Raw genomic sequence first — 26,669 nt, 5'->3', positions numbered from 1 at the left:
AGAGTTAATATGTGGTGTTGGATTACATGAATGGCTTTATTTGCTGGCGTTTGCTAAACATTTTCCCCCACCTTAAGATTATTTTAGGCAGTTAGATTTTTAATGGAAACTTCTTGGCTACATGGTACTTTCCAGCTTGAAGTAGAATGTGTGATAGCTTCACTACTACTGTGTATTTCAGGAGTGACACTGCAGCAATTTCTAGTCTTCCGTGAGCAGATGGGGTAGGAATTTCATGATGGAGTGATGTTTCTTCACACTAATTCCTGGTAAAGTAACACTGAGTGTTGATAGAATTCCCTAGTGAGCACATGATGCAGATTCCTGTAAAGGCCTAGAAAGAGAAATTGAGAGCAGAAATGGAAAAACAATGTTCTCCATGACAACTCATAATCACCTTCCTCTGATTTTCCTTTCTGTCAGCTGGGAAGGAATGTTTCCTTTTCCTGTTAATCGATCATTTTCAAGTGATCAAGACAGTGAGATTTAGCTTCCTAACATGACCCTTCATATTAATTTTCTTGAAAGCCTTCGTATTATGCTCTCATATTTTGGTTCTCAGTTCTTCTGTGTCTATTTCTGCCTAGCTCTTCACCATCAACCTCATGTCTAAAGTAATTTTGGTGAAAATTACTGGAATTGTTTTTTGGAAGTATAGTTTCTTTAAATGCACTGCACTTTTTTGGATGTGTCTATTAGTTTATATATGTGTACATATTGTATGTGTACATATTGGTCTATATATATTTGGATGGGTAAGATGTTTTGGGTGGATTTTAAAAAATGTGTTTTTTATGTCAAATAAGAAAACACTTTCTTGCATGTAGGTTTTATTTGTTAATGATATCTTCAATGCTTTTGAAATTAATGTGGAATTTTTAGAAAGCCTAGTGGAAAAATAGCCACCGTTTTCATACTTAGAGTTGAAAAGGTTTTAAACTGTGAAGCAGTGTGAGGGCCAGAAATCTGACTCTTGATGTATGAGTGCTAGAAATAATTTTTTATTTTCAGGCTAAGTCTTAGCATTTTGTCTTTTTATCTCTACTTTTTTTTGGCTGCTGCTTTTATGTGCTTTAAGTACTCATGCCTTTCCTGAATTCAGTGCTGTACCACAAATGTATGCTGTTTGGACTACACTACTACTTCTCTGAAAGACTTACTAGTTTTAAAGTAATTTAAGTTAATTGGGGTGTTATTCATACTGTCAACACAGTAGCATGTATTAAATCTGTTCCCCCTCAAATTGTCACACATGTAGCTATAACATGCCTTTTATTGTTACAAGTCCAGATGTATTATGTAACAGACTGACTGGTGGTAATTTTGTGGATGTTTTTGTTTGTTTTTCTTCAGCTGAAGCCGTTTAATTTAAGTTCACCACCACTGTCTACTTACAATCAGCAACTGTGGCTGACCTGCATAGTTGAGCTGGATCAACATGATGGTGAGAATTTTACTTGTTTTTCAGAAAAATGCGGTAGTAACCTAATTTTGCATACAGTATCTGTAATTTCATGCGTCTGTCACATATATGATCCTGTAGTTTTATGGCTGTGGTTGGTGGGTTTTTCCTCTGAAATAGTCTTCCCCTTTCTATCCCCTGCCCCCCATGCAGACATGAACAGAACTAGTTTTGAGAATTGGAGGCAGCAGGTGTATGGAATAACTTGGTTTTTATTTCTACGAGAACAGTAATATGTGGAGAATCTGTGTCTCTGCTCCTCCATTTTTGGGACTATTAGATATGTAGATTATAATATTAACTATGCAATAAAAATGACTGTAAATATGTGAGAAATATTGTATCAGAAGTTGTTAATCTGTCAAGTCCAGGCATTTGTGACTTATTGTCTGAATATATAAATAAGAGGTATGATTTCTTTTTTCCCCCCTCCAGTAACGTACAACTGGATAACTTCCAGTAATCTTCTGACATTTTATGTATTTTGAACTCTGTTTGAAATTTCATTCATGCATGTATCAATAGGTTAATGTTTTCTCTTTAATTGCAGTATCCCTCAAAAAAAATGTTACTATGATAGTCAAAGTGCTTGGGGTGGTGAAGGATGGAAGCACGCCATATGTTAATAATCAAGTTCACAACCGGACAAGATTACTCAACTGTGCACAAGTATGTGCCTTTTTTTTAAACAATTCTGATGCAGAATTTTTTCTTTTAAAACTTTGTGTGCATGTTACATGACATCGCAAATGAGAAGCATATATCTGATAAGGAGGTCTCAAGGAAGAGCTAGAGTAAGGTTTCATTTATGATAGCAACTGTGCTAATAAACCTGAGCAAGGTATCTACCTACCTATTTGTCTTTTTTTTTTTTTTTATTGTTGCCTTACATGACTCCTGTGTATTACCTCTTAAAGACCCTTGTTTCTTGTTAGCCTAGCTCTCTGCCATCCAAGCAATGTGTGCTGCTCAGTCACTTAAACAGATTAGCAGTATTGCAGTAAGGTATTGTAGTGGAAGATGAGGTATTGGACGCCAGGGCAGAGAAGCATTCTCATCCAACAGCTAGCAGAGAGTCTGGCTGAAATCATTTAGAATCTGTGTTCTGAAAAATCCAGTTTTCTTTCTATCTGAGAAGACATGTTCAAAGTTTTGAGTTTCTAGTATACTTTTAACTGAAATTTCTAAAATTGATTCAAATCCTTGAGGAAGGGCATAGACTAAGCTTTTTATAGTAAGCATATAGCATAAATCAAGTGTTTGGGACTTTTTAATATATAAAATCTACAGAAATTAGAGAACTCAATGTCCCATTAGGTTTAACTGCATGCAGCAAAAGACTAATATGCTTGGATTTTCTCTTTCCTCATGCTAACTTTAAAAAAAGAATCAGTACAAGATTGCCCCATCTCCCCATCTGGTGACCTAGAGCTTGACTGATAGTTATCCAGATCCTCCCCAGTGCTGTAGACAGTTTCTTTTACTAGTTTTAGTGAAAGGCTAGTCTTATTTATTGGTTCAGCCTTTGATCCTGCTGACTCACTTTGTCAATTTCTTCTGCTTTCTTTCTGCTATCTTTCAAGGAATACTGTATCTGCAGGGCCTGCTTCAGTAGGTGTTCTGACTCATCAAGACTGGTGAGACAGAAAATAAGTATCACCCATATCTGACCATGTAAAAACAAGTTTTTCAGCCTAGACTACCAGCGCATATTGTGAAATAAATTGAAGGCCTTTACATGCTATTCTTCATTGTGTATGTTCACAGAAATGTACTGAAATCATTGTTGCTCACCTTGGCTACCTGAATTACACTCAGTACAACATATTTGTTAACTTTGAAGATCTGAATAAGTTAACTTACACTATCCAGAATATTACTTTCACAGTAAGTATAAAGTTTTATGCTAGCTAAGAAAATCTTTTATTTTAATAACCAATACTGTAGAAGTCTGCTCTATCTGTAGTAGAAAATGTTATCTTGTTATTGAAGATGAAACATAAAGATGCATCCTAATTAAATTACCTATCTCTGCTAATGTCAGAACTATTGTAGTATTTGCTATTAATAAGGTTCTCGGCCAATTTTTCTAACCCTATGGGGAAAATTTTACTTTCAGAACAGCTAATGCTGTTTGCTGGGACAGATAATTTTAGTGTAATTCCTGGGAGATAATTAACAATAGGCAAGCTAGGCTAGAACATCTAGTTTTCTGCATTTGCTTAGACAAGCGTTGCCTCTCTAAAGCATGGTACCTTTTTCAGCCTTTCCAGTAGGTATGTCTGAATTAGCAAGATTTCTCCAGAGTTTCCAAAAGCCTGGGCTGGAAAGATTTAACAAACTCAAAAGCAAATGGAAAAAAAATTTTTGACTGTGCTTAGGAAGAAGAAGAAGAAAAAAAATGCTTATTCAGCTAAAATAAGCAGGCAATCCCTAATGAAATAACTAGCTCAGTTCACAGTGCTAAAGATTGTTTACAAACTATTTGCTTCTCCTGTAAGTGCTGAGTGACTCCAGAAGGAAGTTTAGAAACACTTGCATTAGGAGAAAATGGAACTAAACTGAATTTACAATATGGCTTACTCTGTTATGTTGCGCCTGTAAGTAGCATTCTGCGCGTCAGAGCAGGTAGCAAGCAACAAGCAGAATATTACTGTAAAGAAAAAGTTTTTTTTTTTTTTTAATATACTGAGTGAACTCCTTGTATATTAATATGTACAAAACTCTAGTGTATAAAGTACATTATTAGTAATAAGCCACATAAAAAAACAACATCTCAAACACTTTGTTTAGTCCTAGATTTCAAGCAGGGTAATGTGTTGGAAGATTTAGTGGTTTGGTTTGGTTTATCATCTTGCTTTGTAGACTACCTTAAGGCAGACTTGCATGCAAAATCCCATATCCAAAGCCCTGTTTGCCCACAGCAAGTACAGTTATCGATTTATGTTATTATTACAAGGGTTTGTAGTGATCCCAGCAGGAATCTCAGACTGGTTAGTGTATAAGGGGTTTCTATGTATATAATTTTTATTCTAACTTTGCAGTTTAAAAAGATAAGACGGAGGTTGACAGACTAATTATATAGGGAGGGAGGTAAAGCTTCTTGCCAGATGGGCAAAGCACATGTTGTACCAGGGCTTGTGCATTTCAAAAGTGGTTTCAAAAGAGAAGCAGGCAGTATATAAGATAAACAGTCAACAGAGCAGAGTTTATGCAAACTGACAGGTTAAAATTAATGTTTCTGCCTTCATAACAATTAGAGGAGAAAAGGAACTTTTCACCTATGAAAAAATTCGTTATTAGTTCATTTGTTTTTCCTTTTCTTGTTTTTTTTTTTTTTGGTGCACCTTCTGAAACAAGAGAACAAGCTTTAAGAAAACATACTCGTTACATGGAAGCATGATTGTACCATATCGACGACTTCATAATCAATTTATGCATCTGACCTTTGTAATAAAAAGGAACATACTGGATTTAGTCAGCTCTTGGAATTCAGACTTTGAATTAACATGAGATTAAAACCAATGAAAAACATCCTCTTTGTCCTGATAAGTTCTTTAACATGTGACAGCAGATTGAGTATGCTGCAAAATAGCAAGGTTTAAAAGAAAAAGCAAGGATGTTCTGCTGCTTTGGTTATCTCTTTGTTAGGTAGTCCTATATTTTTCAGAACAAGCTTTAATTTGGGGGAAAATGATTATGAATTTGTCTTCATCTTTCCCCAGGACATGGTGGAATTTGGTTCTACCTTTAAACTTTGAAAACCAAGAAAACCTTTCAAGTATCTGCACGAACTGTTAATTCTTGATGTCATGCATACCCTGTCAAAACATTGTTCATAGGCCATTTTTCTTCTATTTTCTTTTAGTGGAAGACCTACAATCCCAGTTTTTCACAGGTGGAAATCTGGTTTCGATTTGTCTTTGTAGTTCTTACTTTCATGGTCACGGTAAGATTTTGTTTCCTTGTGTGTAGGCAGCTGATGACATTTCTCTTTAATGCTGTGTTTAGTAACTTAACCCCTGGCAGTAGAATCGAGATATCACTGAATGGGTGCAAACAACGTTTCTGAAATACTAATTCACTTGCTGCTTTTGTTTTTGCAAGTAGTATTGAAGAGCATTAGGAAAACAGTACAAATGGAGAAAGCTTGTTTTTCTAAACTCTGACTTTGAATTGAACACACAGAATTTTGCTCAAACAAAGGCAATTCTGATTAGATGTTGGAAAAAAAGTTGCAGCACAGGTACTCAGACATGGGAATAATTTGACCAGAGAGTTTGTGGGCTCTCCATCTTTGAAGATGATCAAAATTCAGTTGGATATGACCTTGATCTAACTTCAAAGTTGGCGCTGCTTTGAGGTTGGACCAGATGACCTCCAAAAGTGCTTTCCAACCTAAATTACTCTGATTAAGAACATCTATCACCTCTGACCCAGTTTTGCCCCTGGAAAGGAAGTGTTTTGGAAAAACAAACAACATGAAAACTAGAACCGAGAATTTCAGAGTAAAGGAGCTAAAGCGCTTAACACTTGCATGGCGTTTTTCTCGCATATGTGACGTCACTCACATCAAGTAACTGAATGTGATATAGAATCTAGGGTTTTGTTTTTTTTTTTTTAATGGGTGAATTTAGGCAGAAGTTGTGGGTGGCACGTGAGCAGTAATTAGGCAGCATTTTTCACGTAGTGCTGATTTGCATAGTAGTAGCTGGTTTCCTTTTCAGGTTGCCTGAGAAAGTAACTTACGTAGGTGTAAGCCAGCAAAATGGGAGCAGAAATAGAAGCTTAGAGACATGACTCCTGTTTTACAGTGTTCTCAGTGCCAAAGACCTCTTGAAGTGTGCTCTTGAAGTGTTTGTAATGTGCTATTTATGTGCTTCTTTACAGCCTTAATGGTTTTAATTAGAGTATTCTTTCCTTATAAAATTGGGATTTTTGTTTTATAGTGTCTGTTTGCACATTCCCTACGAAAATTCTCCATGAGAGACTGGGGCATTGAACAGAAGTGGATGTCCATCCTCCTTCCCCTCTTGCTACTTTACAATGGTACTTGTATCATGGCGTTTTTATGAAAGCTCCTTTAAAAGGAAAAAAAAAAAAAGTGGCCTTTAACTTGTAGGCAGCTGTTTATAAGACTTCAGAAAACTCTACTAAAAAAATCAACACTTTTTAAGTGTATGAAATTCAAAGGCATGATCAGTAGGTGGATTTCATTCTCTTCAGTGATAAAAATGTCACCTCTGTCAAGTAGCTGCTGCCATACTGAACCTTTTGTATAGTGACATGTAGATGCAGTTTCTGCATTTACCTGACAATTCTTCGTTATTCAGAAACTCATGCTTTAGTTAAAAGGAGAAGCTGCTTTTACTCTGCTTTGTAAACCACATCAAATTCAAGAGCTGTCTAGCAGTATCAAAAAAATATTTGGCTTTCAGTCATGCTGTGGCAATTTTTTTAGGTCATCACCAATAACAGTGGTTTAGCGGAAGATCTGATAAAACATGTACTTTTCTAGAAACCTTGGCAACCGTTTTAGAGTATTTTTGTAACATAGAAGATTGCTGCTGGAGGCCCCATTTCCTGTGTAAATTGCTTTAAGATCCAGCAAACTTCAATTTCACTTACTGCTGTAATTTGAAAAATCTGGTTATTTATTTCTCTGAAGATGGATTCTGCTTTGCTTTATAATGGAAAAATACTGCTTTTTTCCCCTTTCTTAAACTAGTTTTCTTATTTTGTTACAGATCCATTTTTCCCCCTTTCTTTTCTGGTGAACAGTTGGTTTCCTGGAATGCTGGATGATCTATTCCAGTCACTGTTCCTGTGTGCGTTGTTGTTGTTCTGGCTTTGCGTCTACCATGGTATAAGAGTGCAGGTAGGGGTGCAAAAATATCCACATAGTATTTACTGAGAAGACAGTACTTGTTCTTCAATTTTCTCAAAAGATGACAAATTAAAACCTGATTAAAAAGAAAAGATGACATTTATTCTATCTTCTAAATACAGTGTGACGCATGAGGCTTTGGGATTAAAATGATCCAGGTGAAGTAGATTGTCTTGACACTACCATGCCTAAATAAGATAGATGGGATTGTTCACTCTAAACTGTTGCAAGACCATCTGCAGAATAAAGATGCCATTATGCTTTATTCTTGCTTAAAGGGTTTTGTTGTTGTATGTAGTGGTTGTCTGCTTTTTAAACCACTTTACAATATTGCATAAGAAAATATGAATTCTGGAGCATGTTGCTATAGTTGCAGTATCAATGAAATAGGTGAGACCTTATAAACAGGATGCCTGAAATCTACTGTATCTTAAATTTAACACAAATGATGACAGTTTCATGTATTCTCTAATCAGCTGTGCAGGTTAAAAATTCAGAGGGCAAGATTCTTGATCTAGCTGAATGAAAGAAGAAACAAAATAGTTATTTGATTCGTTCTTGACACAATGAAATCTCAAATGTGGGTTCACTTCTTAACCATCCTACTGCTGTCTTAACAGGGGGAAAGGAAGTGCTTGACTTTCTATCTGCCCAAATTCTTTATTGTTGGACTATTGTGGCTGGCCTCGGTTACATTAGGAATATGGCAAACGTAAGTAATTGAAAATTTAGTCCAAAGGTAATGAGTTGAAAGTGTTCAAGAACTAGAAGATTTTTTATAATTAGTACTATTTGTTTCTTAACTGATTGTGATTTAGGAATGGATAAATTACGTGCTCAAATTCTTATATCTTTACACGTGGCACATTGTGACTGACCTGAAAACAGAATTCTGCGTGGATGACTTAGTAGTACATCATTCTATAAAGCATAGTGAGAGAGAGAAAACACCACTTTATCAAGATGTTGTGGCTGCCTATAATACACCTTCCAGCACTATGTCCCATGTAGCTTTTAGTATTCCAAGCAACAGTTTCTCTGCAGTTACTTATTACACAGTTTCATCATACTTTCTCAACTGTTCAGCCTGCACGTTTGGTATTGATATTGCTTAGCCAAGTTAGGCTATTTCTCCTCAAAACTCAGTAGTTCGGTTTTGTTTAATTTTTCTCTTCCCCTGCAGCCTGATGTCATATAAAGGGGGCAGTATTTCCCACCCAGAATACTACGTCAGTTTTGGTACATTTGTCGATTTTGGAACCGTGCTAGTCTCAACTGTTTGCCTCTTATTTTATTTCTTAAAAGGAAGAAATCTCCTAACTTTCTCCATGCCATTGTTCATCGTTGAAAACAGTGCAGTTGCAGGAAATTCTGGTGCTAATACCCCACCAGCAGAATTATTATGAGGGAAGGGCTTATACTGCAGTTATTGCTTAAGCATAATTCTTATCACCAAGGATGAGCTTTAAACACTGAATCCCAAAGACCTGTAGGTATTTACCAGATTATACAATTTTAAAAAAGTAAGGTGGGAGATGAGAGCTGCTAACAGCCGAAATCCTCCATATTGTTTGAAAATTTGAGTTTGAGAAAGAGGAGGCTGTCATGTAACGTAAATTGTCGTGGCTCTGTTGGAATTAATAGGTTTCACCAATTTACACAGCCAATAGTTTAGTTATAAACTTTGTATAATAATGTGAAACTTATTCTTTGTTAGTGAGTTTCTTGGTCAGCACGTTTTTTTACTTTGTCTTTTGTAACGATGTAAGTACCACTTTTTTTTTTGAATCTTTTCTAGTGTTAACGAAGTACGTGATCCTACGTACCAATACAGGGTTGACACAGGTAATTTTCAGGTAAGTCAGAAATGTTTTTCTGCTGGTGAGTTGTTATGTGTAATTAGGTAATACAAGTTTGTTCTTGTGTTAAAATATAAAGCTCATTCTGGAGAGTACCAGTGCTGGCCAGATGGTCTTATTCTGACTAGAGTACTTGAATGTTTCCGTTTTGCTTTATATCACACACTGGCTTACATAGTGTGCCTTATTGAGCTCCATCCCAGTGAGAACAGTAAATTGTCTTCCAATAACCTTGGGCATGTGGAGACTCAACAGCAGAAGTACAGTCATGGATTCATGACTCTTAGGATTGAAAGACAGTTTAAGTCTCTTGTTAAGTCAGTTTTGTGCATCTTTATTCTTGCCAAAAACCTCTGTCCTAGTAAATTTCTGCTTTTCTTGTTGTAGGGGAAGATCTGATTTATATAGGTTCATATATCTTCTTAGGAGCTATGTTTTTAGACAAACCCTGAGATTCAGCTCACTGTGAATTTAGTGAGCAAAATGACCTTTGCTATTAAACATCCTTCCTTTACATCTCCTGTTCCCCCAAAACCACAGCTATCCTCATTTTCTCCTTCCTTTCATGGGCCTGGTTTCTCTGAAGAAAATTCCATCTTATGTTTGGAAAATAATGATTTCTAGTGGTAGGGTGTTATGAAGAAAGAAGGAATAGACCAAATCTTGTTTAAGTAATAAAAAGGAATATTCTTTTTATAGGGAATGAAAATCTTCTTCCTTGTGGTGGCAACCACATACATTCTCTACCTTTTGTTCCTGATAGTGAGGGCATGTTCAGAACTTCGTAACATGCCTTATGTTGGTAAGGAGTATTTCCTTTGAGTCTACCCCAAACAGGCTTTCTTCTCACAGATAGAGATGTAAACTCTCAAATAACAACTTTTCTCAATTTTTTTCAGATCTCAGGTTAAAATTCTTGACTGCGTTAACCTTTGTAGTGCTTGTCATTAGGTAAGGTTTTTCAAAGTACGTTTCTCAGCACTGTAATTTTTGTAACTTTTTTCAGGGCTTTGAATACATTCTGTTGATAATGAAATTGTCAGTCAAAGTCAGGAATGCCTTTTTAATATGAGAGTTAAGGTGAACATTTCTTAATTTTTGAACCATTTCTGAGGCTTTTAGAGATAGCTTTGTATTAAATCCATTACCGTAGTAATACACTGCAAGATTTGGAAATTCACTCAGCAGTGATGTTTTCTGTACTGCTGAGTGGTCTGCAGTGCACTACTCTCCTCTTTTGGGCTTTCTGAGCTTCCTGGCAGAAGTTTAGATAAGTTTTTTTAGATTATGGTTAGTGTTTGTCTCCCCTGCCCCAAGCTGTTATTTCAGACTGCTGTTGCCTCTTGGATTCCGTCTGCAGCAGTTGAAATCCAAAAAAAAAGTAGATCATGTTTCTTTCCGTTTACTCAGCTGATTACTGAATTTTAATTTAAAAAAAAAATCATTCTTAATTTAGAACTATGAAAAGAAATATGTCTTAAAATAAATGCATGTCATGTTAACACAATTATTTTGTCATATACTGTTCTATCAAGCTACTATATCAGTGTCGCAATTTAAAGCATATAGGCATACTGTGTCTTTAATTTTTTCCACAGCATTGTTATACTCTATCTACGCTTTGGAGCACAAGTTCTACAGGACAACTTTGTTGCTGAACTGTCGACTCATTATCAGAATTATATCCTTGTGTTGTGATATTGCTCAGTGAGGAATGTTAATGTATTTTTTTTAAGATGATAATTAAAGATGGTGTGAGACCATCTGTAGGGTCAGACCTTTGCTTTCTAGGTGGGCTTTTGAAGTCCAACTCCTAACTGAAGTTTCATGGTGTCATTTTCTGTTGGTTATTTGTAAGGATTATCAGCTGAAACAGTTTCAGTCTAACTTGCTTACATCACAACTGCAATTGATACTTTTTCAAGGGCATAAAAGGCCTTGATGAGCATGCATTCAAGTCATTTTAACAAGTTATAGTGAAAAACTTTACTATATTTGATTGCTGCCTGAATTGTTTGCTGTATACCTATCATTGGCACAGATACCAAAATACTTGAGAAACTATTCGTTTAGAAATCACTGAAAGTGGGTCTGTGTATTGTTGCAAGTCTATGGGTAAGAGGTCATAGCACGGAATTTAAATGACTTGAGAGAGACCTTTTCTGATGTCTGTTGGCAGGATTACAAACTATATTTCTGGATCCTGACTATGAGATCCTAGTTCATTCTACTTTCTGAAAGTGTGTGACTGCAACTGCTTCTGTTACCGGTAAACTTAGATATGTGTTGGGAGCTAGTACAAACCAATATGTAAAGCCTTTAGCATTTTCCCAAAATGAAGGCAAGAACCTATCTTTAGAGTTCTGTCTCTAGATAGTCCTTTCTCCTTCCTTCTCGACTGCTATGCCAATCAAACACTTGTGGTTTTTTGGTTAAAAAAAAAAAAAACTTCTTACTAGCTCAGCTTTCTTTCAGCAATGGAGGCAAAAGCTATTTAATTTTACCATGCACTCTACCAACAGTAGAGCTTATCTCAGCAAATAATACTTGTGGTAAAATTAAAGCTTTGTCTTCAGTGTGAGTTTAAATCAGAAGAGTTTGGGCCATGTTAGTTACCCTTCAGTTAGCCATTGGTGTTCTCAGACTTTACTTAACATCTTTCCCTTGAAACAGCTTACATATGGTTTATGTCATCTTTCAAAATTTAATATGTATGGAGCAATATCCTTGACACTTACTACCAGCAGAATTTTTATCATTTTATGGTTTATTGAACTTTTATCTCTACACGTTAGCCTTTGTGTATTCCCCTTCGAAGAATGCACTATATGGTAAGTGTAAGCAGTTGTCTGGCAAACTCGCATGACAAGAGCTGGCATGTTAGCAGATAGTGTGTAACATCTTCATATTTTGGTTGTCTCATTGCTCTTTCAGTTTGCTTTGTGTTAACCTAAAGGAGAACCTGTACTGTTTCTGAGCAATTTAGTATTGGATATTTGAAAGAATACATAGCGTGTATACAATTAATCAGCCTTACTAAAATGCTTATGCTCTTCTATAACCAAGCTTATGGTCAATATGATGTTTGTATATAATGCTGTGACTTTTGAAATGACTCACAGGCAACCCTTAACAAGTAACAATACTTCACTCGTACTTTATTCTAACAGTAAGGTTAATGTATTGGTGTACTGTCAGACTTGACTCTGAGATAGGTAATACAGACATGGAAAAATAGGAATGAAGATGATAAAGGGAGAACGCAATCCCTGGTGGGATCCCTATGGGGAGAGGGAGATAAAGGGATGAGTCTGTGACACTTATGTTTTTTGTCTTCCTAAGCAAAAGGTGTAAATCTGACTCATGTGCTGTTTATACAGTATTATCCCTCTTTTACAGATAAAGATTCTGTTTAAAAAAAAAAAGTATTTATACTGAGTCTGTTTTCTACTTTCTACTAAGCATGCAGTTTAACTGCAGGGAGTGCGCAGGAGGAAGGCACTAAATTGTGAAGCTGGTTATTTCTCCCTAACCTTTCTAAAATTGAAATGGGTGGAACTGTTACAGAAAGATGTTATTTTTCCACTAGGAAGCATAAAACAAATGGCTAGATGAGGATAAATTAAAAAAAAAATGTAGCTGAATTGAAAGAAGTATTAGTACATAGAAAATCTGAAGTAAAAAGCTGCCAGTAAAAAGATGCTTGTGGCAAATTACTGGATCATATTTTACTTGTATACAGTTAGGAACTGCAGCTAAACAGCAACAGATTATGCCAGGAGAAAAGGCCTTACAGCAAGGCAGAGGGAATTGTCATAAACTTCCAATGAAAAGTATGTGCTTCCTTTCATCTCACCATAAAGTTACAAGTCCTTCCTTCACCTGTTACAAAGTTGAAAAATAATTGGCTAGTCCCCAACTTACATACAAGTTGTTATAACTTTGATCTGCTATTTTTGTAGCTTAGAAATAACCACAAGGATCATGATGTCTACACTTTTCAAATAAGGATGTCTTCATTATTCTGAAATGCTGTCTGAAAATATAAAGAGATGCATCATCTCCTTCACTCTTAAAAACACCATTGTGTTGTGGCCAAAGAGTGAAGAGTTTAAAGGAGAGACTTCTAGCTTGGATGTTAGTTTGTAGTCACGACCGTCTTGGAAAACGTTGAGTCTTGCTTTGGCTTTGGACTAGAAATGCACCTAGGTCTATAAATGTAATTAATGGGCTAAATTAACCCTCATTTGTATTTTTCAGAATCACAACTGAAAGACAATCCTGCTTTTTCTATGCTGAATGATTCAGATGATGATGTGATTTATGGGTAAGATCACAAAATACCTGTGGAGAATTATTTCTGGTGTGTTGTTTTTGTAATGTTCTCTTCCATATTCATTAAACAACTAATGGCTTTGTAGATTGTCAGTGGAAGTAGTGAAACGAAAGCATAGCCTTACTCTGGAACAGAACTGCAGTGAGAATGCATGCTATTTCAGTTTTTCTTCTTTGGTTTCTAAAAAGGGTTGGCATGGCACTGATACAAACAGGTAGGTAAATATTAGGATACAGGCAAGACATGGAGTGAAGGCAGCAGAGGTGAAAGGGGAGGACTTGCTTTTAAATCAGGAAGGACTGCAGGAGTCAGGTGGGAGTTAGCAAAAGGGCAGATCATGTATAAAACAGCCATTGCTGCAAGAGAAGGATAATGGCTGTTCTTAAATATCTGTCACTTACTGAAACAGGAATAGTCAAATCTAGCAAAACTTCCTGGATTTGTGTATGAGTTTATGTGATATGAGAATTATAGTGGCACTTAAAACTCCATCCAGGTCAGGTCTCTGTGCTAGACACTGAACAAACTCATTTTGATGGTTTCACCTCTTACCCAAGGATACTGAGGTGGCTGGAACAGTGAGGATAGGGATAATACTGAAGTAGCCTGATTAAGTTTGTGCACAGACTAGCTGTATGCATTGTCTGAGATAACTTGCCTTTGTTTAATTTGATGAGTAGTGGTAGTACCAGCTTGCTTCTCTTCTAATGTAGAGAAGCCGCTATTTGTCAGTAGTGGCTTGCAGCTACTGAAATAACCTTCATCAAGGATTGTCCTGTGGAGAGCAGTCACATATGTTGTTTGTATCCCTAACATGGAAGCAAAACAGATGCAGGGTTCTTACCCAAATAATTTGATGCCCCGGCATATTCTTAGTACTTTCCTGTTTGTTCCAGTTTGGTAACTGATCACCACATTCAGAAGTTTTAAAAAAGATCTCTTTCACAGGAGTGACTATGAAGAAATGCCACTTCAGAATGGCCAAGCTATTAGAGCCAAGTATAAAGAAGAATCAGACAGTGATTGATTAAATGTGGACAAACTTGCTCAGCTGGGATCAAAGTAACTTTTTAAGTTTTCCTGGATGGATCATTTTCTTGGCTTTCTTAGAGCCTGCTGTCGTCATCTGAACGCTGTCTCCCAGGAATGACATCCCGCTTCTATTTCTGTTTACAAGATTAAAACTGAAAAAAAGAATGCTTGAAAAAGTGGTAGAAACTTAAAGAAACCAAATTTTTTTTTACAAGTCTTATAAAATGTCTGATAGCAGGATGTCTGTGGACTAAAATCTTTTAAGTCTATTTCCATTTAGAAGTCTCAATGATTATATGCTGATTTTAAAATTGCTTCGTTGCTCTGTGTGTGTGTCTATGTTTTGGGGTTTTTTTTGTTTGTTTTTGTGGGGTTTTTTAGGAGTATGTACAGTATACTATCTTTAATCTCTTGCACTTGTGCTAGCTCCTTTGAATATTGTCCATGGCTGTACTAAGTGCCTCTTTTCATTTATCTTTTCTACATTACTCATTTGACCTGGAAGCAGAGGATGATGGGCTTTAGGGTTTTTATTATTACTATTATTTTTTAGAAATGCAAAAAACCACATGCTTTCCACTTATCCTTTGAAGAGGCAATGTTGATTTAAAACCTTTGGGTTAATTTAAACGTGTTTTTCAGATGTGTTGTGTTGTAAGTGCAAGATATGTGCAAATAGTCAATTTTTATTGAGCCAAAATATAGGCTCAGTAGTGTGAAATAATTTGTGTAGTATAGATTTAACGTTTTACCACCACAACAGAAGTGGGGTGGTTTTTTCCCCCCCCCCAAATAGCCCTTTCAAATGAAGCTGTCTAGGCAGCAGCAAATCTCAGAAGGAAGCACAGTACTGTTCAGTGTTTTTTTCTGTATCGTGGAGAAGATTGTTACACTTAAAAAGTATACAGCATAAAGTTTCATAGAGAAGTACGGTTGCATATTTCTTAACATTTCATTTTTAGAGGCCTTTTCTACATCAGGATTTTCCACGTAGTTGTGAGCGTTAACAGGGCAGTTGGTCTGCGTTTTAGGAACAGTCACGGCTACTCATGTTGAACTTGTGTATGAGTTAGCTTTTGAGCATGTTCTGTGCATAGTTCCGCTATTTTTTCCTTAGGCATACCACAATTACTACCTGTACAGGTAGATATTTTTACTAGTACATCGGTATTCCAGTCTGTGCTGGGACAGTTATATGGGAATTCAGTATTCCTATTACAATGCTGCTGCTCTTCTATTTCAAAAATGTTTTTTTTTCCCCCTAGTCTCCCACACTACCATTCAATTCTGTATTTAAGTGACTGCTGTTTGTTTCTAACTACTTTGTATACTTTCAGGTACTTGACCTGTCTGAAAGTCTCTTTTCATGGATTTATAATTGCTATATTCTCTTGTAAAATTTCTCTGCCTTGCTGCTGTATAGAAGACTAAATAGCAACGACAGCGACATGAAGAAGCAATGACAAAAGCATTAAACAGTGATACTGGCTTGCACTAGGGAATTGTGCTCATAATTGAACTAGCTTAAGCATACGAGTGTAATGAAGTCCTGTGAGATTTGCTGGATCATACTGGGGGAAAAAAGTGAGATTTGTTCTGCGTTTAAGCTATTCCTGTTCTAGATCACTCCCGTTACTGCAGCTGGAGTTGCATCTAATGTCTTGGTACCTTTTCAAGATCATTTAGGGGACATTTCACAGGATTGCAGCTTGCTTGCAGAAGACTAAAGGAACTGCTTCATGTGGTTGCATCCTTGCTGTTGTAAAAATAGTTCAGATTAAATCAGTGTGCTGTTGAAGGTGAGTGTGGTGAGATACTTATTGTGTGTATATGTGAAAACTTTCTGAAATTATGCAGCGCTATGAAACTTTTCAAGGATGTTTGGAAGTTAAAACTTATGTACCAAGAATCATTTATGTGGTAGAAGCCAAAGAACTATCATATGGATAAAGCACGGAGATTGCTGGGAAAAAAAAAAGGCTTTCTTCTTTAATTTCTTAATTAATAGGTGTTAGTTTAGAATAACACATATGAAAAAAATTAAAAAGTGTTTCAAGTCAGTGGGGTTGTTCTTTTGGTGAACTGTAATAAGCTGTACCCCTACCATTTCCTTTTAGACTTTTTTTAAAAATAAGTATGGGAGATGATCTTTTTATTCTAAAAGAGAAGAAACCATTCCCCCCCTTTTTATTATTCCCCAGATGACTGTCTGAGTGCTTACAGCTATTGGAATTTGCAATCAGACCTGGGAGCCAACAGGATGGCCTTCATGTACCCCAGATCCCTTTGACTTCCATTGGAGTAACAGTAGGTACGGGAATTAGGTTTTCAGAAATCAAGATCTACATGATCCTGACCTATTCAGATCTCTTTGGCTCTATTCTAAATTGTTTTGAATTGATAAATGTTTGATTTGACAAATGTGCAAAGTGTAGCAATGTTTCTTACCACAGTCTGAGCTGGATGTTACAATTAACCCAAAAATACAGTGTCATGTTTTGGGATTTCATTAACTAAAGAAAACATTTTTTAATTTAACTTTGAGATGATGATTTTTTTTTCTAAGCTGTTCTCAGCCCATTCCATTCGCTATTTTGTCTGCATTAACTTTTCTGCCTCACTACAGTCAAAATGGAAATAGAATTGGTGAAAAAGGGAAATGTATATTTCAAAAAAGTATCTCACTACAAAAATATGAATATCCTTAAAAATTTTTTTAGAGATTATATATAACCAATTTTGGCCATGCAAATGGTTTTGTATTTCGTAAGTGTTAGAGCATGACAGTAAGCTTAGTTGAAGCACCAAGGCATCAAATTCAATATATGGTAAAAAGGTAAAAGCAGTGAAGCAGATCAGGAAACAGTTTTGCTAGCAAAAAATTTCAATTTTACTCTTCTTATTCATGAACAATTGGAAAGCAGCGACAGTAACTGAGGAGTATTACAATATGGATTGTAATCAGCTTGGGGGTAGGTAGCACAATTCACTTCCAAGTAATGTGTGATGCTTTAGTAAGCTAAGGCTGAAACAGAAGGGATCTGGATAAGAGACTCATCTGGCTTTCATTTGGTGAACTCTGAAGTAATTTGGTATTTCCAATCCTATTGGAAGTGTATATAAAATGAGAAAAGTATACAAAATGATAGCCCCATAGTATACAGAGTTACTGCTCCAAATGCAATGCCTTTTACTAAGTAAGTGAAGACTTTCATGTTCGTAGTGATCAAGAGGGACTTCTAAGAAATCAGTTATCACTGAGGATGAACCATTCATGGCAACCTTTTTCCTGTAGCATTTGCTTGAAAAATACAGTTGGTGTTGGAATTGGTTGGAAACTTTCCTAGGACTGGCAAAGGAATAGCAAGCATAAGGCTCAGCATTAGTAAGGAACAGCTAGTCCAACAGACCCATGAACTGATCTGGGAAAAAATGGATGTTTCCAGCTAGAAAAGGTTTTGGTCTTTCTCTGAGCCAAGACAACTTTGTATCCATAGTGATATAGTTCTTGCCCACTTGCTTTTGCTTATGCCAGTAATAACCTTTGCATTACTGTAAAACTTTTTATAGAAGTTTGTAAATATGTAAAATGAAGCTAAAAAATGGAAAAGTTGTGTACAAAATGGTATCATAATGTGTAAGATAAATGCTGTTTAATGGGAAGCTGTTAATAAAATGCTGCTTTGAAAAAGTGTGCATGGGGAATATGTTGAATATTTGGTATGTTTAGAAGCTGTGTAATGGCAGTAAATTATCCAAATTATTATGTTGTTGAACTTCATCTTGATATGGAATATGAAGCAAAACTAATATTTTACTTCAAAAAAAAAGTCGTGTACTGAGTTTCTCGGAAGACTTCATGTGCGTAATCATTGTTAAATATGTTCATAATAAAGTTTTATATCTTTATCTTGACTTTATTTTCCTTCTAGTGAATGACTGCAACCCTCTGCCACTTTCATAACGTACATCAGTATTTTAATCTTACGCCTATTTAAACTTGCTAATTGCATAGGGATTCAATTCAGGCTTTGTATCAGTGCAGATTAATCAGGGACTTGCTTTCTTTTATTGCCTGGGCTTGAAGATGGAATGGTAGCTTGCTTATTTGCTTAGCCAGTTTACAAAGGGGAATAGGCATTCCGAAACGGCTTAATCAGTGGTGGCTTTGTAAAGCCTGCTGTGGCCATGCTGGCAGTACCTCTTCCCCTGGTAAATGCTGATGCCATCTGTGTTTCTGCTGAAAGCCTGTGCTTCATGTTAACTGCTGCTGGATGCCTCTACTAGCAGGGTTACAAGTTCTCCTACTTACCATGGGCTGGGAGGTTCACCGTGAAAATGCACCCTCCCAGCATGCCCAGGAAGAAGTGTCCCACCCCTGGCCATTAATAAAAAAGCTTTAGGGATGGTGACAACACTGATAACAATGCATGTCCTTGCTATTGGGCTGTTTTTTTTCCAAGGTGCTGCTGCAGCTGTTAGAAAAGCTGTTTTAAAAAAAAAAAATCTCAGAAAAGATTCTCGAACATTTTCTTCTGGAGGTCAGCACCCAGAAGATAAATAAAACTCAAGTGATTTTCTATTTCTGACATGAACAAAACTAGCAAAGACACAGATCGTTTGAATGGCTTAACCAAGAAGCCAAATATTTCTAGAAGTAAATACTAACTCAAAGTACAGGAAACTACTCCTTTTAACTGTAAGTAGCTGGGTAGGTGCTACATTACCAGCTTTATCTTGTCAAGCTGATGTAGTCGAGCTGAAGTTAAAGTAGTTGCAAAGCTAGCTTAAAAATTTTCTTAAGGAAAGCTTCTCAGATTATAGATTTTTTTTCCTTTATGACATGTTTAGTTCTTGCCCTCTTAAGTGCTTCAGGCACTATTATTTAATCAATCAATCAGTCTTGTTTTAATGTTTTCTTTCTACAGGTATTGTATCATTTCTGACACTAAACAATACATACTCAATAAGTGTTTCTAGCCCAAAAAAAAGTGCTAAAACTTCCTCTGCTGCAAAAGTTCAAGGTACCATTCAGTATAGTCCTGTAGCAGGCAGTAGGACATAGGCTGGAATAAGGAACTGTCTTGTCATGAGGGGGAATATAGAGATGATGGGCTAAAACCGATATGTATGCTAGCAGCAATATATAAGCTTTAGTGTTGTATTTAAGTCTCAGATGCACCAAACCCAAACCTGCCGATAAAGCTGATAACTTTTTCACCCCTGTATGGACAACAGGAATGGAGAAGAAGATGGCTGAGGCTTATCTAGCACAAGGTTTCCTATGGCCTAGTCAGGCATTACTGATAGCATCCCTGTGCACTTACTTACTAGCACAAGGAACAAATCCTTTACTACTATGAGATGTTTCACCACTATATCTCTCCAGCTGGTAGAAAAGTACAGTTTCAGCAGTCCTCCAATTCTTAAACAAACAGCTTTAGTTTAGAGCCAGAGACTGAATACATTTCATAGTGCTTCCTACATGTAAGCAAACGTAACTCACTCAGGCCAGTTCTAGCCCAGGAATACTATCCTGAACATGGTTTATAGGGAATTCTTTTCTAATTAGGCAGGTGTTCAGCTTTACTAACAGTGAGCTACTGGTTACAGAAGCAGCATAGCAGTTTGCAGAGGTATTTTGAGATTCCTAGCATGTTCCCATAGCTGCTTTAATTAGGTTTGGATAAGGTTTTGTTTCTTTGTCACCTGACCTATACTTTGTTACTCCTCTGCAACTTTAGAAGGCAGGAGACATACATACATACACATAGTTTATTGTAGCAGTAAGTGATTATTTATGTATAGCTTGCTAAGCATTTCTAGAATGTAAAAGGCTTCCTATCCTCCTTCATTCAAAGATAGGGCAGAGAACGATAACCAAAATAATGAAGTGCTGTATAATTAGATTAAATAGGTCCCAGAAATGCAGCCACAAAGTTTCTTTCTGATAAATTTTGTCTCATTTTTTGCAAGTTTGTAGTCACTTTGGCAAAATTATCGAAGTGCTTTGTATTCTGATGTCTCTCAAATAACCTGAAGAGAATTAAATTGGATTGGAACTTTAAAAAAAAAAAAAAATCCAGAAGACAGGAGTCACACCAATGATTATGAATGTCAATAATTTAATGCTAACCAAGAGTACAAAGTGTGAAAGTCAGTGTCTTATTCAAATTCATCTTAAAGAAGAAATCTAGAGAAAGTGTTTACACTGCAGCAGATCTCAGTATTAGCACCTTGAAGAAGAGTCCTTGAAGTGTTAAGACAGCATGGCAACACTGGTATGATACTAAGTACAAACATAATCCATGTAACAGCATGTTTTCACATTTCTACATTTGAAAAAAGGTACTTAAAAATAACATTAAAAACCGAAGTTGTTCAGTGTATTCACAGCTTGAGTAGAGATGGAATACAGTGCTGAAGTAGAAAAGAGTAGAAGGATGAATAATTCCAAGGCAATTATATTGCAAGTCCAAAGGCACTGACAATACAGTACATAGTCTTATTCTCCCATCTCACAGTGCAGTTTCCTACAAACATAAGAATGGTTTTAGAGACAGAAGAAAAGTTTCAGTGATTACTATGAAAATGCACATGTCCTTATATGCATGTTTGTAATTGTTTACATTAAGAGCTTTAAGAATGAAGCTTTTACAAGAGCTATAGCTCTGGAGTAATAGTATGCACTTTGGTATTTCTTCCATTTGGCCATGATGTTAACACTTCTAAATATGAAATGCTTAGCTGCCTAGTCTCAAGGGGACTACATTAAATTGCAGGATTAAGAATTCAACAGTTTTGTCCCTTACCATCACTGGAGTTATCCCAGAAGCAAGAGCTTGCTGTATGTAATCCAGCACCATTCTTTTGCATAATTACACAGGTCACTGTTTGAGTAGAAAAGCTTTTATTAATTGATCGCTAATATCGCTTAACATTTAGCTACATGTATGCTTAGCATAAAACTATATACATATATATATATATGTTTACAAGCAGTTTACTGACATAGTTATTAATGTCTTTAATGTTGAGATTTTTTCTCTAAATCTTAATTGAACTTTACTGTACCAGCTTTACCAGAAAACAAAAATTTGAGCTTACCAATATACTTGAAAGGTTTTCCCAGCTTTGTGAGTTGGCTCAGAGTTTGTTCCACCACACTTGTTGTCCACTGGTTTACTTTGCTGTGCTGGTAGGCATTGCCGCCAATTGCAGTTTCTATGGCCTATTGGCAACAAACAAAATAAGCTGCACTGTTGTCAATCAACTAGGGACCCTTTAACCGATTCGGACATGGAGCACTGAAGATCAGATACTATACCCATTGAAAAAAATCCTAAATGCATTTGCCCATACTGATTATCAGAAGTGTTTCCTATATAAAACTTGCATCTCAGTGTTCAAGCCAGGCATACAAAGGTATTACTATATTCCACACTTTCTTTGTTTTTTAATATTTGATTCTCACTTTTTTGTAATTCCTATCCCAATGTCCTGAAGCCAGAGTTACAAAAAGGGCTTTGCGTTTAAGCAGTCCTGAAGAGACTGAAAAACATGCATGAACACTCATGCATACATATTCTTTTATGGAAATGAACTTACTTTAGATTTTCCAGCAGGAAAGAAATCTCAGAGCCATCTTTTTTTGTTGTTTTTTTTTCGGGGGGAGGGGGGGGCAGGTAGAGAGAACAACCCAAAACACACCTGTGTAATTGCTGGTTACTACTAGAACAGGCAAATAATATATTTTACTTAGGAGGAAAGTCAAAATTACTTCAGATTCAGAAGAGACAGGAACATTTGTTAAAATGTATATTCGATTTACAGAAAGTCTGACCAAAACAGTTTAAATTCTGCACGTCCACTCTACAAGAGGAAATGCAGATGCCAAAACCAAATCCCTCGAAATATTATAGACCAATAAGGTAGCAACAAGAACAGTTCAATCATTTCAAACTAACAAGAAAACTCATTTTGAGGAAAAGCCTCTCAAAATTAGAGTAACATATACATGCAGACAGCCTACAAAAACCCTATATGTTAATGAAACAAAATCCATGTGTATAGGGTGTAACAGACAAGGTCCACATAGAATTCTAATCGGGATACACTTCAACTGAAGAGAGGCATATGTAATTATTTTAATTATCTTTTAGATTTGCAGTGCATATCAGAACTAATGCTAGGTATCACACTTCCATTTAAAGAACGCACAATGGTTAAATAGAGAATTATCTATACACCGATAATAACCTGTACTAGAAATCTATTACTTACTAGTTACCAGATTTTCGTGAGTGTTTTTTAGCACACAGCATACAACATATTATACTCTCACAACAAGAAAATGAAAAATTGATTACCTCTTTTATGATGTTACTGACTTCATCAACAACAAAGGAAGTCTACAAAAAAGTAAGAGTTTCAAATAATCAGTGAACATATTCTCCTTTTTACAAGGTTCAAGGTTTGTTAAGCAAATACACTTGAAGCTTCATTTATGCTCATTCGATTATTGCAAGTCAGGAGATACCTAGTTTTTCTTTATTTGCTGATATGTACCTCAGCTCCCTGAACCCAAACAAGTTAACAAAATTCTCCAAGTAATGTAAAGTAAAATAGGAACTAACATTTGTTGGAGATCTGAGTCAAGACTTTCAAATTTTAACTTGAAAGTGTATTTTAAAATATATACAGCACTTGTGTATGCATTCTCATTTTACAGTAAGTGCTAACATCCACAGTTCACAGAAAACAGGGCCACAGCACAGACCGCTTAATGACATCTTCAGGCCACTGATGCAGACAAAACATCTATTCGCAAGTCAAAGAAAAGCTGTCATTACAATTTCAGTTAAAGATATGAGAAAGACTGTCTCCTGGAAACTAGATCTAGCTTACTGGATTTTCTACAACTTGCAGCCTTCTTACAGGCTCTGAGGAGCAGCGATTAAGCATACAGCATTCAGATAGAGAAGGCAGATGTTTTACTACGTGCTCCAATATTTTACTAGTCTGTTAAAAATATTACTTGCATTTTTGTACAGTTAGTATTTTTTTTTCCTGTTTTACCCCCCTCAACTAATAGGCTCTCCCATGTTACTTAAAAACAACCCACCAGCTCTATCTGATGAGTGATAGGAAGCCCAGCAGCCACCTGGCATTAGCAGTATCTTCAACAGTAATCCCAAATAGCAGAGGGAGCAGTAATACTCTGGACATCTCACTACCTTCAGCAAGCCAAACACAGGCTTTCACGCATGCAGACATTTTCGCTATAGATTTGTCATAGCCTCAACTCAAGAAGGAGAAGAAAGGAATCAGACAAAAGACAGGTAGCAGCAATGCAATTAATTTCCTAAGACTGAATAAGAATTTCAAAATTAACCTCATCAAGCAAACATAGGCTGAGTTTTCACTTTGAGGTCTGTCCGCTTCTCTAACCCATACTCACGAATAAAAATATAATTAGGGTGTGCATATAAACAGTACAGTATCTCTTTTTAGAACTTCATTTAAGTTATATTTACACATTCTCAGAGGAATTTCCACACTATATTCATAAAACCAAACTATATTCATAAGGTCAATAGTCTAGTCCAATGTCTTGCAATGTTCAGAATGAAGAATGCAGCTGAGAGTGTTCTTCATGATAAACAAAACGTCAAGGAAGAAGCAGGTGCAATGCCCTTTTTGTTTTTTAAAAACTATTCAGAGTAACTTGCTAGCACGCTCTGACATTGTTAAAAGCTTTTATGTATTGTGGCAAACTTGCTTTTGTTTTCATCTTCTTGACCTTGACTTAATTTTAAGCCTTATTTATCATTTGTTTTCACAGTAATAAATTTTATGGGTGCTTAAGTTTTAAGATGAAATACTATATTTAACCAACTAAAAGCTATCATTACAAAAATATTATTTTCCATATAGCATAAATTAAGAATACGCATACCAGATGTGCTGGCAGACATGCAGAACGCTGCCAGGCAAGAAGATAAACTGTACACAGTTTATCTTCCCAAAGTCTCAAACTTTGCTCAGAATTCCTGTGAGTCAGAACAAACAAGGTTCACAAACTGAACTGAATTAAATTCATCCCAAGCTCTCAAAGGTATTTAGCCACCTCATTTGTACTGAAACAAGTATCTAGGACCTTGTCCATCACATCTGAGAACTTGGTTCTAGGGTGTCTGCTGCTTCTCAACCCACTCCCTTTATTAAGGTGAAACTGTATACAGGTTTAGATACATCACAAAATAGAATGTAAGTTTTGATATCCAGCTGGTGATTTGTGTGCTGTTAGTAGCTTTCCAAATAATACAACAGTATTCCATCCTTTAATAATATAGATATTTTTAGTATTAAAAATAAAGGGAAAATAATTCAGAATCTGTGCAATTCCTCCAAGCTACTCTTTTGACTCACAGAAATTGGACTCAACGTTTTCTCTACCTTATTCAAAAGGAGGTATTCTTAGTCAATGAATACGAACTGCAAAGCAGTTCTTTTTTTTTTTTTTTTTTAGTAATTCTGAAGATATTTCTAAAGATGACCTATTAGAACAATGATCAAATTTAATTATCACTTAAAAAAAAATTTGTAACTGCATAACATAGCCTAGGCCCAGCAATCAGAACAAAGCCTTTAGGATAGCATGAATCTGACACACTTTCCTCTCCAACACTGCTTTGCTATTGTCTAACCAAGTCACAATGCAATTATTTAAACACAGTAAATTGTTACAGCTCAGAAAAATTCTCACTCTGCAAAAGCAAAGCCTATGAAAAGGGTAGTCATTTAGCGTGCTAAAGAAAAAAAAAACTTGACTATCTTAGATTGTATCTTCATTAATGGTTTATAATGGTATAGTATTTCATTAAAGTGCTTGTAATGCGCAAAGAGATTATCTGCTTGAAACCTTCTTTCTGCACAAAGAGCTTTCCCCAGACTTCCCCTCACTAACCTAAACTAGACTCTTCACAAGAGCACACTGTGCTGGTGGTGAAATCACTCTCCCGAAGCTCCCCGAGCACTTCCTCTCAGTGATTTGCAGAGGCAACAGAGCAGAAGCAACCCAGGGAAGACGTCGGGCAAGCCCAGCCCAGCGGACACCCGCAATCCCGCCGAGCGAGCTCGCCCACCGGCACAGCCGCTAACGAGACGCGGCACCCCCACACGGCGCCCACGGGCCAGCTCCCGCCTTCGCCCAGCCGCTGCCGGCACGCGCGGCGACCCCCTTGGGGGGGGGGGGCGGCCGTTACGACGGAGGGGGGCGGGGGGGAGCTCCCAACGGCACAGGAGACCGCGGGGCGGGCACCGCCCAGGACTCTCGCCCGCTCCACCGCAGCCTGACGGAAGGAGAGGCGAGGGGAGGCCCCAGACCCGTCCTCCCCGCCGCCCCGCGCCCGGCCGTTACCTCCTCCGCCGACTGGAAGTCGTCCATCTCCTCCCCGGTGGAGTCCCGCGCGCGCTGTAACCGACCCGCCGGCACCGCTGCCTGCCCCGGCTGCGCCCCTCGCGCCGGCAGCGCCTCGCACTGCGCCTGCGCCCCCCCCTCCCCCCAAAGTCGGGCTCCGAGGCGCTTGCGCAGTGCCGCCGGCAAACCGCGAGGGCCTGAGCGCCGCCGCTGCCCGGCGCACTGCGCCTGCGCACCTCGCGCCGCTCTCAGCTTGGATTCCGTCCAGCCCGGCGCGTGCCCGCCCCGCCGCGCCTTCCTATTGGCCGCTGAAGTCTACGCTTGCGCAGTGCTCGCGCCCCGTCTCGGGAGCGTAGCAACGGGGAGCGCCGCGGTTGCGGTGTCAAACGCCCAGCCCCCACGCTGCCAAGATGGCGCGGTTTCCATAGTAACAGGCCGGGGCGCCGTGGGCTCGTTCGTTGAAAGGATAATGCGTGGTCTTACAGTTCTGAGCTGATTTCATTATTTTTAGCAGCCAGAATTAGCGACTGGCTAGGGAGTTATTACAGACTGTGCAAATAATACCGATGATGACTTTCGAGAGACTGTGAGTCCTGGCAGAGAGGGCAGAGGTTCAGAACGCCCTGGATGAACTGGAGAAATGTTTGGGGCCAAACAATGCCAGCTGATAG

At 37.4% G+C, this 26,669-nt stretch overlaps 2 protein-coding genes across 7 annotated transcripts in view; one reads left to right on the top strand and one right to left on the bottom strand.

Annotated features, from left to right (window-relative positions):
* TMEM181 (transmembrane protein 181) overlaps positions 1-18,491 on the top strand; it is a 39,247-nt gene extending 20,756 nt beyond the window's left edge. For 4 of the 5 annotated variants that reach the window (XM_068938585.1, XM_068938588.1, XM_068938587.1 and 1 more), the window contains 14 exons: positions 1,354-1,444; positions 2,013-2,131; positions 3,230-3,349; positions 5,331-5,411; positions 6,412-6,511; positions 7,210-7,340; positions 7,970-8,061; positions 9,148-9,205; positions 9,908-10,010; positions 10,108-10,159; positions 10,807-10,889; positions 11,950-12,039; positions 13,469-13,535; positions 14,493-18,491. In XM_068938585.1, coding sequence (XP_068794686.1) covers positions 1,354-1,444; positions 2,013-2,131; positions 3,230-3,349; positions 5,331-5,411; positions 6,412-6,511; positions 7,210-7,340; positions 7,970-8,061; positions 9,148-9,205; positions 9,908-10,010; positions 10,108-10,159; positions 10,807-10,889; positions 11,950-12,039; positions 13,469-13,535; positions 14,493-14,571 — 1,266 coding nt within the window. In that variant the 3' untranslated portion in view covers positions 14,572-18,491. Of the gene's footprint in view, positions 1-1,353; positions 1,445-2,012; positions 2,132-3,229; positions 3,350-5,330; positions 5,412-6,411; positions 6,512-7,209; positions 7,341-7,969; positions 8,062-9,147; positions 9,206-9,907; positions 10,011-10,107; positions 10,160-10,806; positions 10,898-11,949; positions 12,040-13,468; positions 13,536-14,492 lie in introns of all 5 variants that reach the window. The other variant, XR_011140246.1, reaches the window with a different exon arrangement.
* Positions 7-26,242, bottom strand: DYNLT1 (dynein light chain Tctex-type 1). 2 transcript variants are annotated; one of them, XM_068938589.1, is made up of 5 exons: positions 25,999-26,242; positions 22,946-22,987; positions 21,684-21,807; positions 21,389-21,466; positions 7-334 (listed from the first exon to the last, which is right to left on the bottom strand). In XM_068938589.1, exons 1-5 carry the CDS (start codon positions 26,023-26,025, stop codon positions 255-257), a joined length of 351 nt encoding a protein of 116 aa, XP_068794690.1. In that variant the 5' UTR covers positions 26,026-26,242; the 3' UTR covers positions 7-254. The 2 variants fall into 2 exon arrangements, with proteins under 2 accessions (XP_068794690.1, XP_068794691.1); XM_068938590.1 differs by lacking the exon at positions 7-334 and adding an exon at positions 20,685-21,109 and having other exon boundaries at positions 25,999-26,221.
* Positions 26,243-26,669: the final 427 nt, after the last annotated feature.

The sequence above is a fragment of the Struthio camelus genome, chromosome 3, assembly GCF_040807025.1.
Source record: "Struthio camelus isolate bStrCam1 chromosome 3, bStrCam1.hap1, whole genome shotgun sequence".
Classification (NCBI taxonomy): Eukaryota; Metazoa; Chordata; class Aves; order Struthioniformes; family Struthionidae; genus Struthio; species Struthio camelus.
This window is presented reverse-complemented; position numbering and strand designations above follow the sequence as displayed.

Coding starts and splice junctions, on each gene's coding strand:
- DYNLT1 (XM_068938589.1), bottom strand. CDS start 26,025: ATGGACGACTTCCAGTCGGCGGAGGAG. Junction 22,988..25,998: donor ACTTCCAGTCGGCGGAGGAG/GTAACGGCCGGG, acceptor ACTTTTTTGTAG/ACTTCCTTTGTTGTTGATGA. Junction 21,808..22,945: donor TCAGTAACATCATAAAAGAG/GTAATCAATTTT, acceptor TGTTGCCAATAG/GCCATAGAAACTGCAATTGG.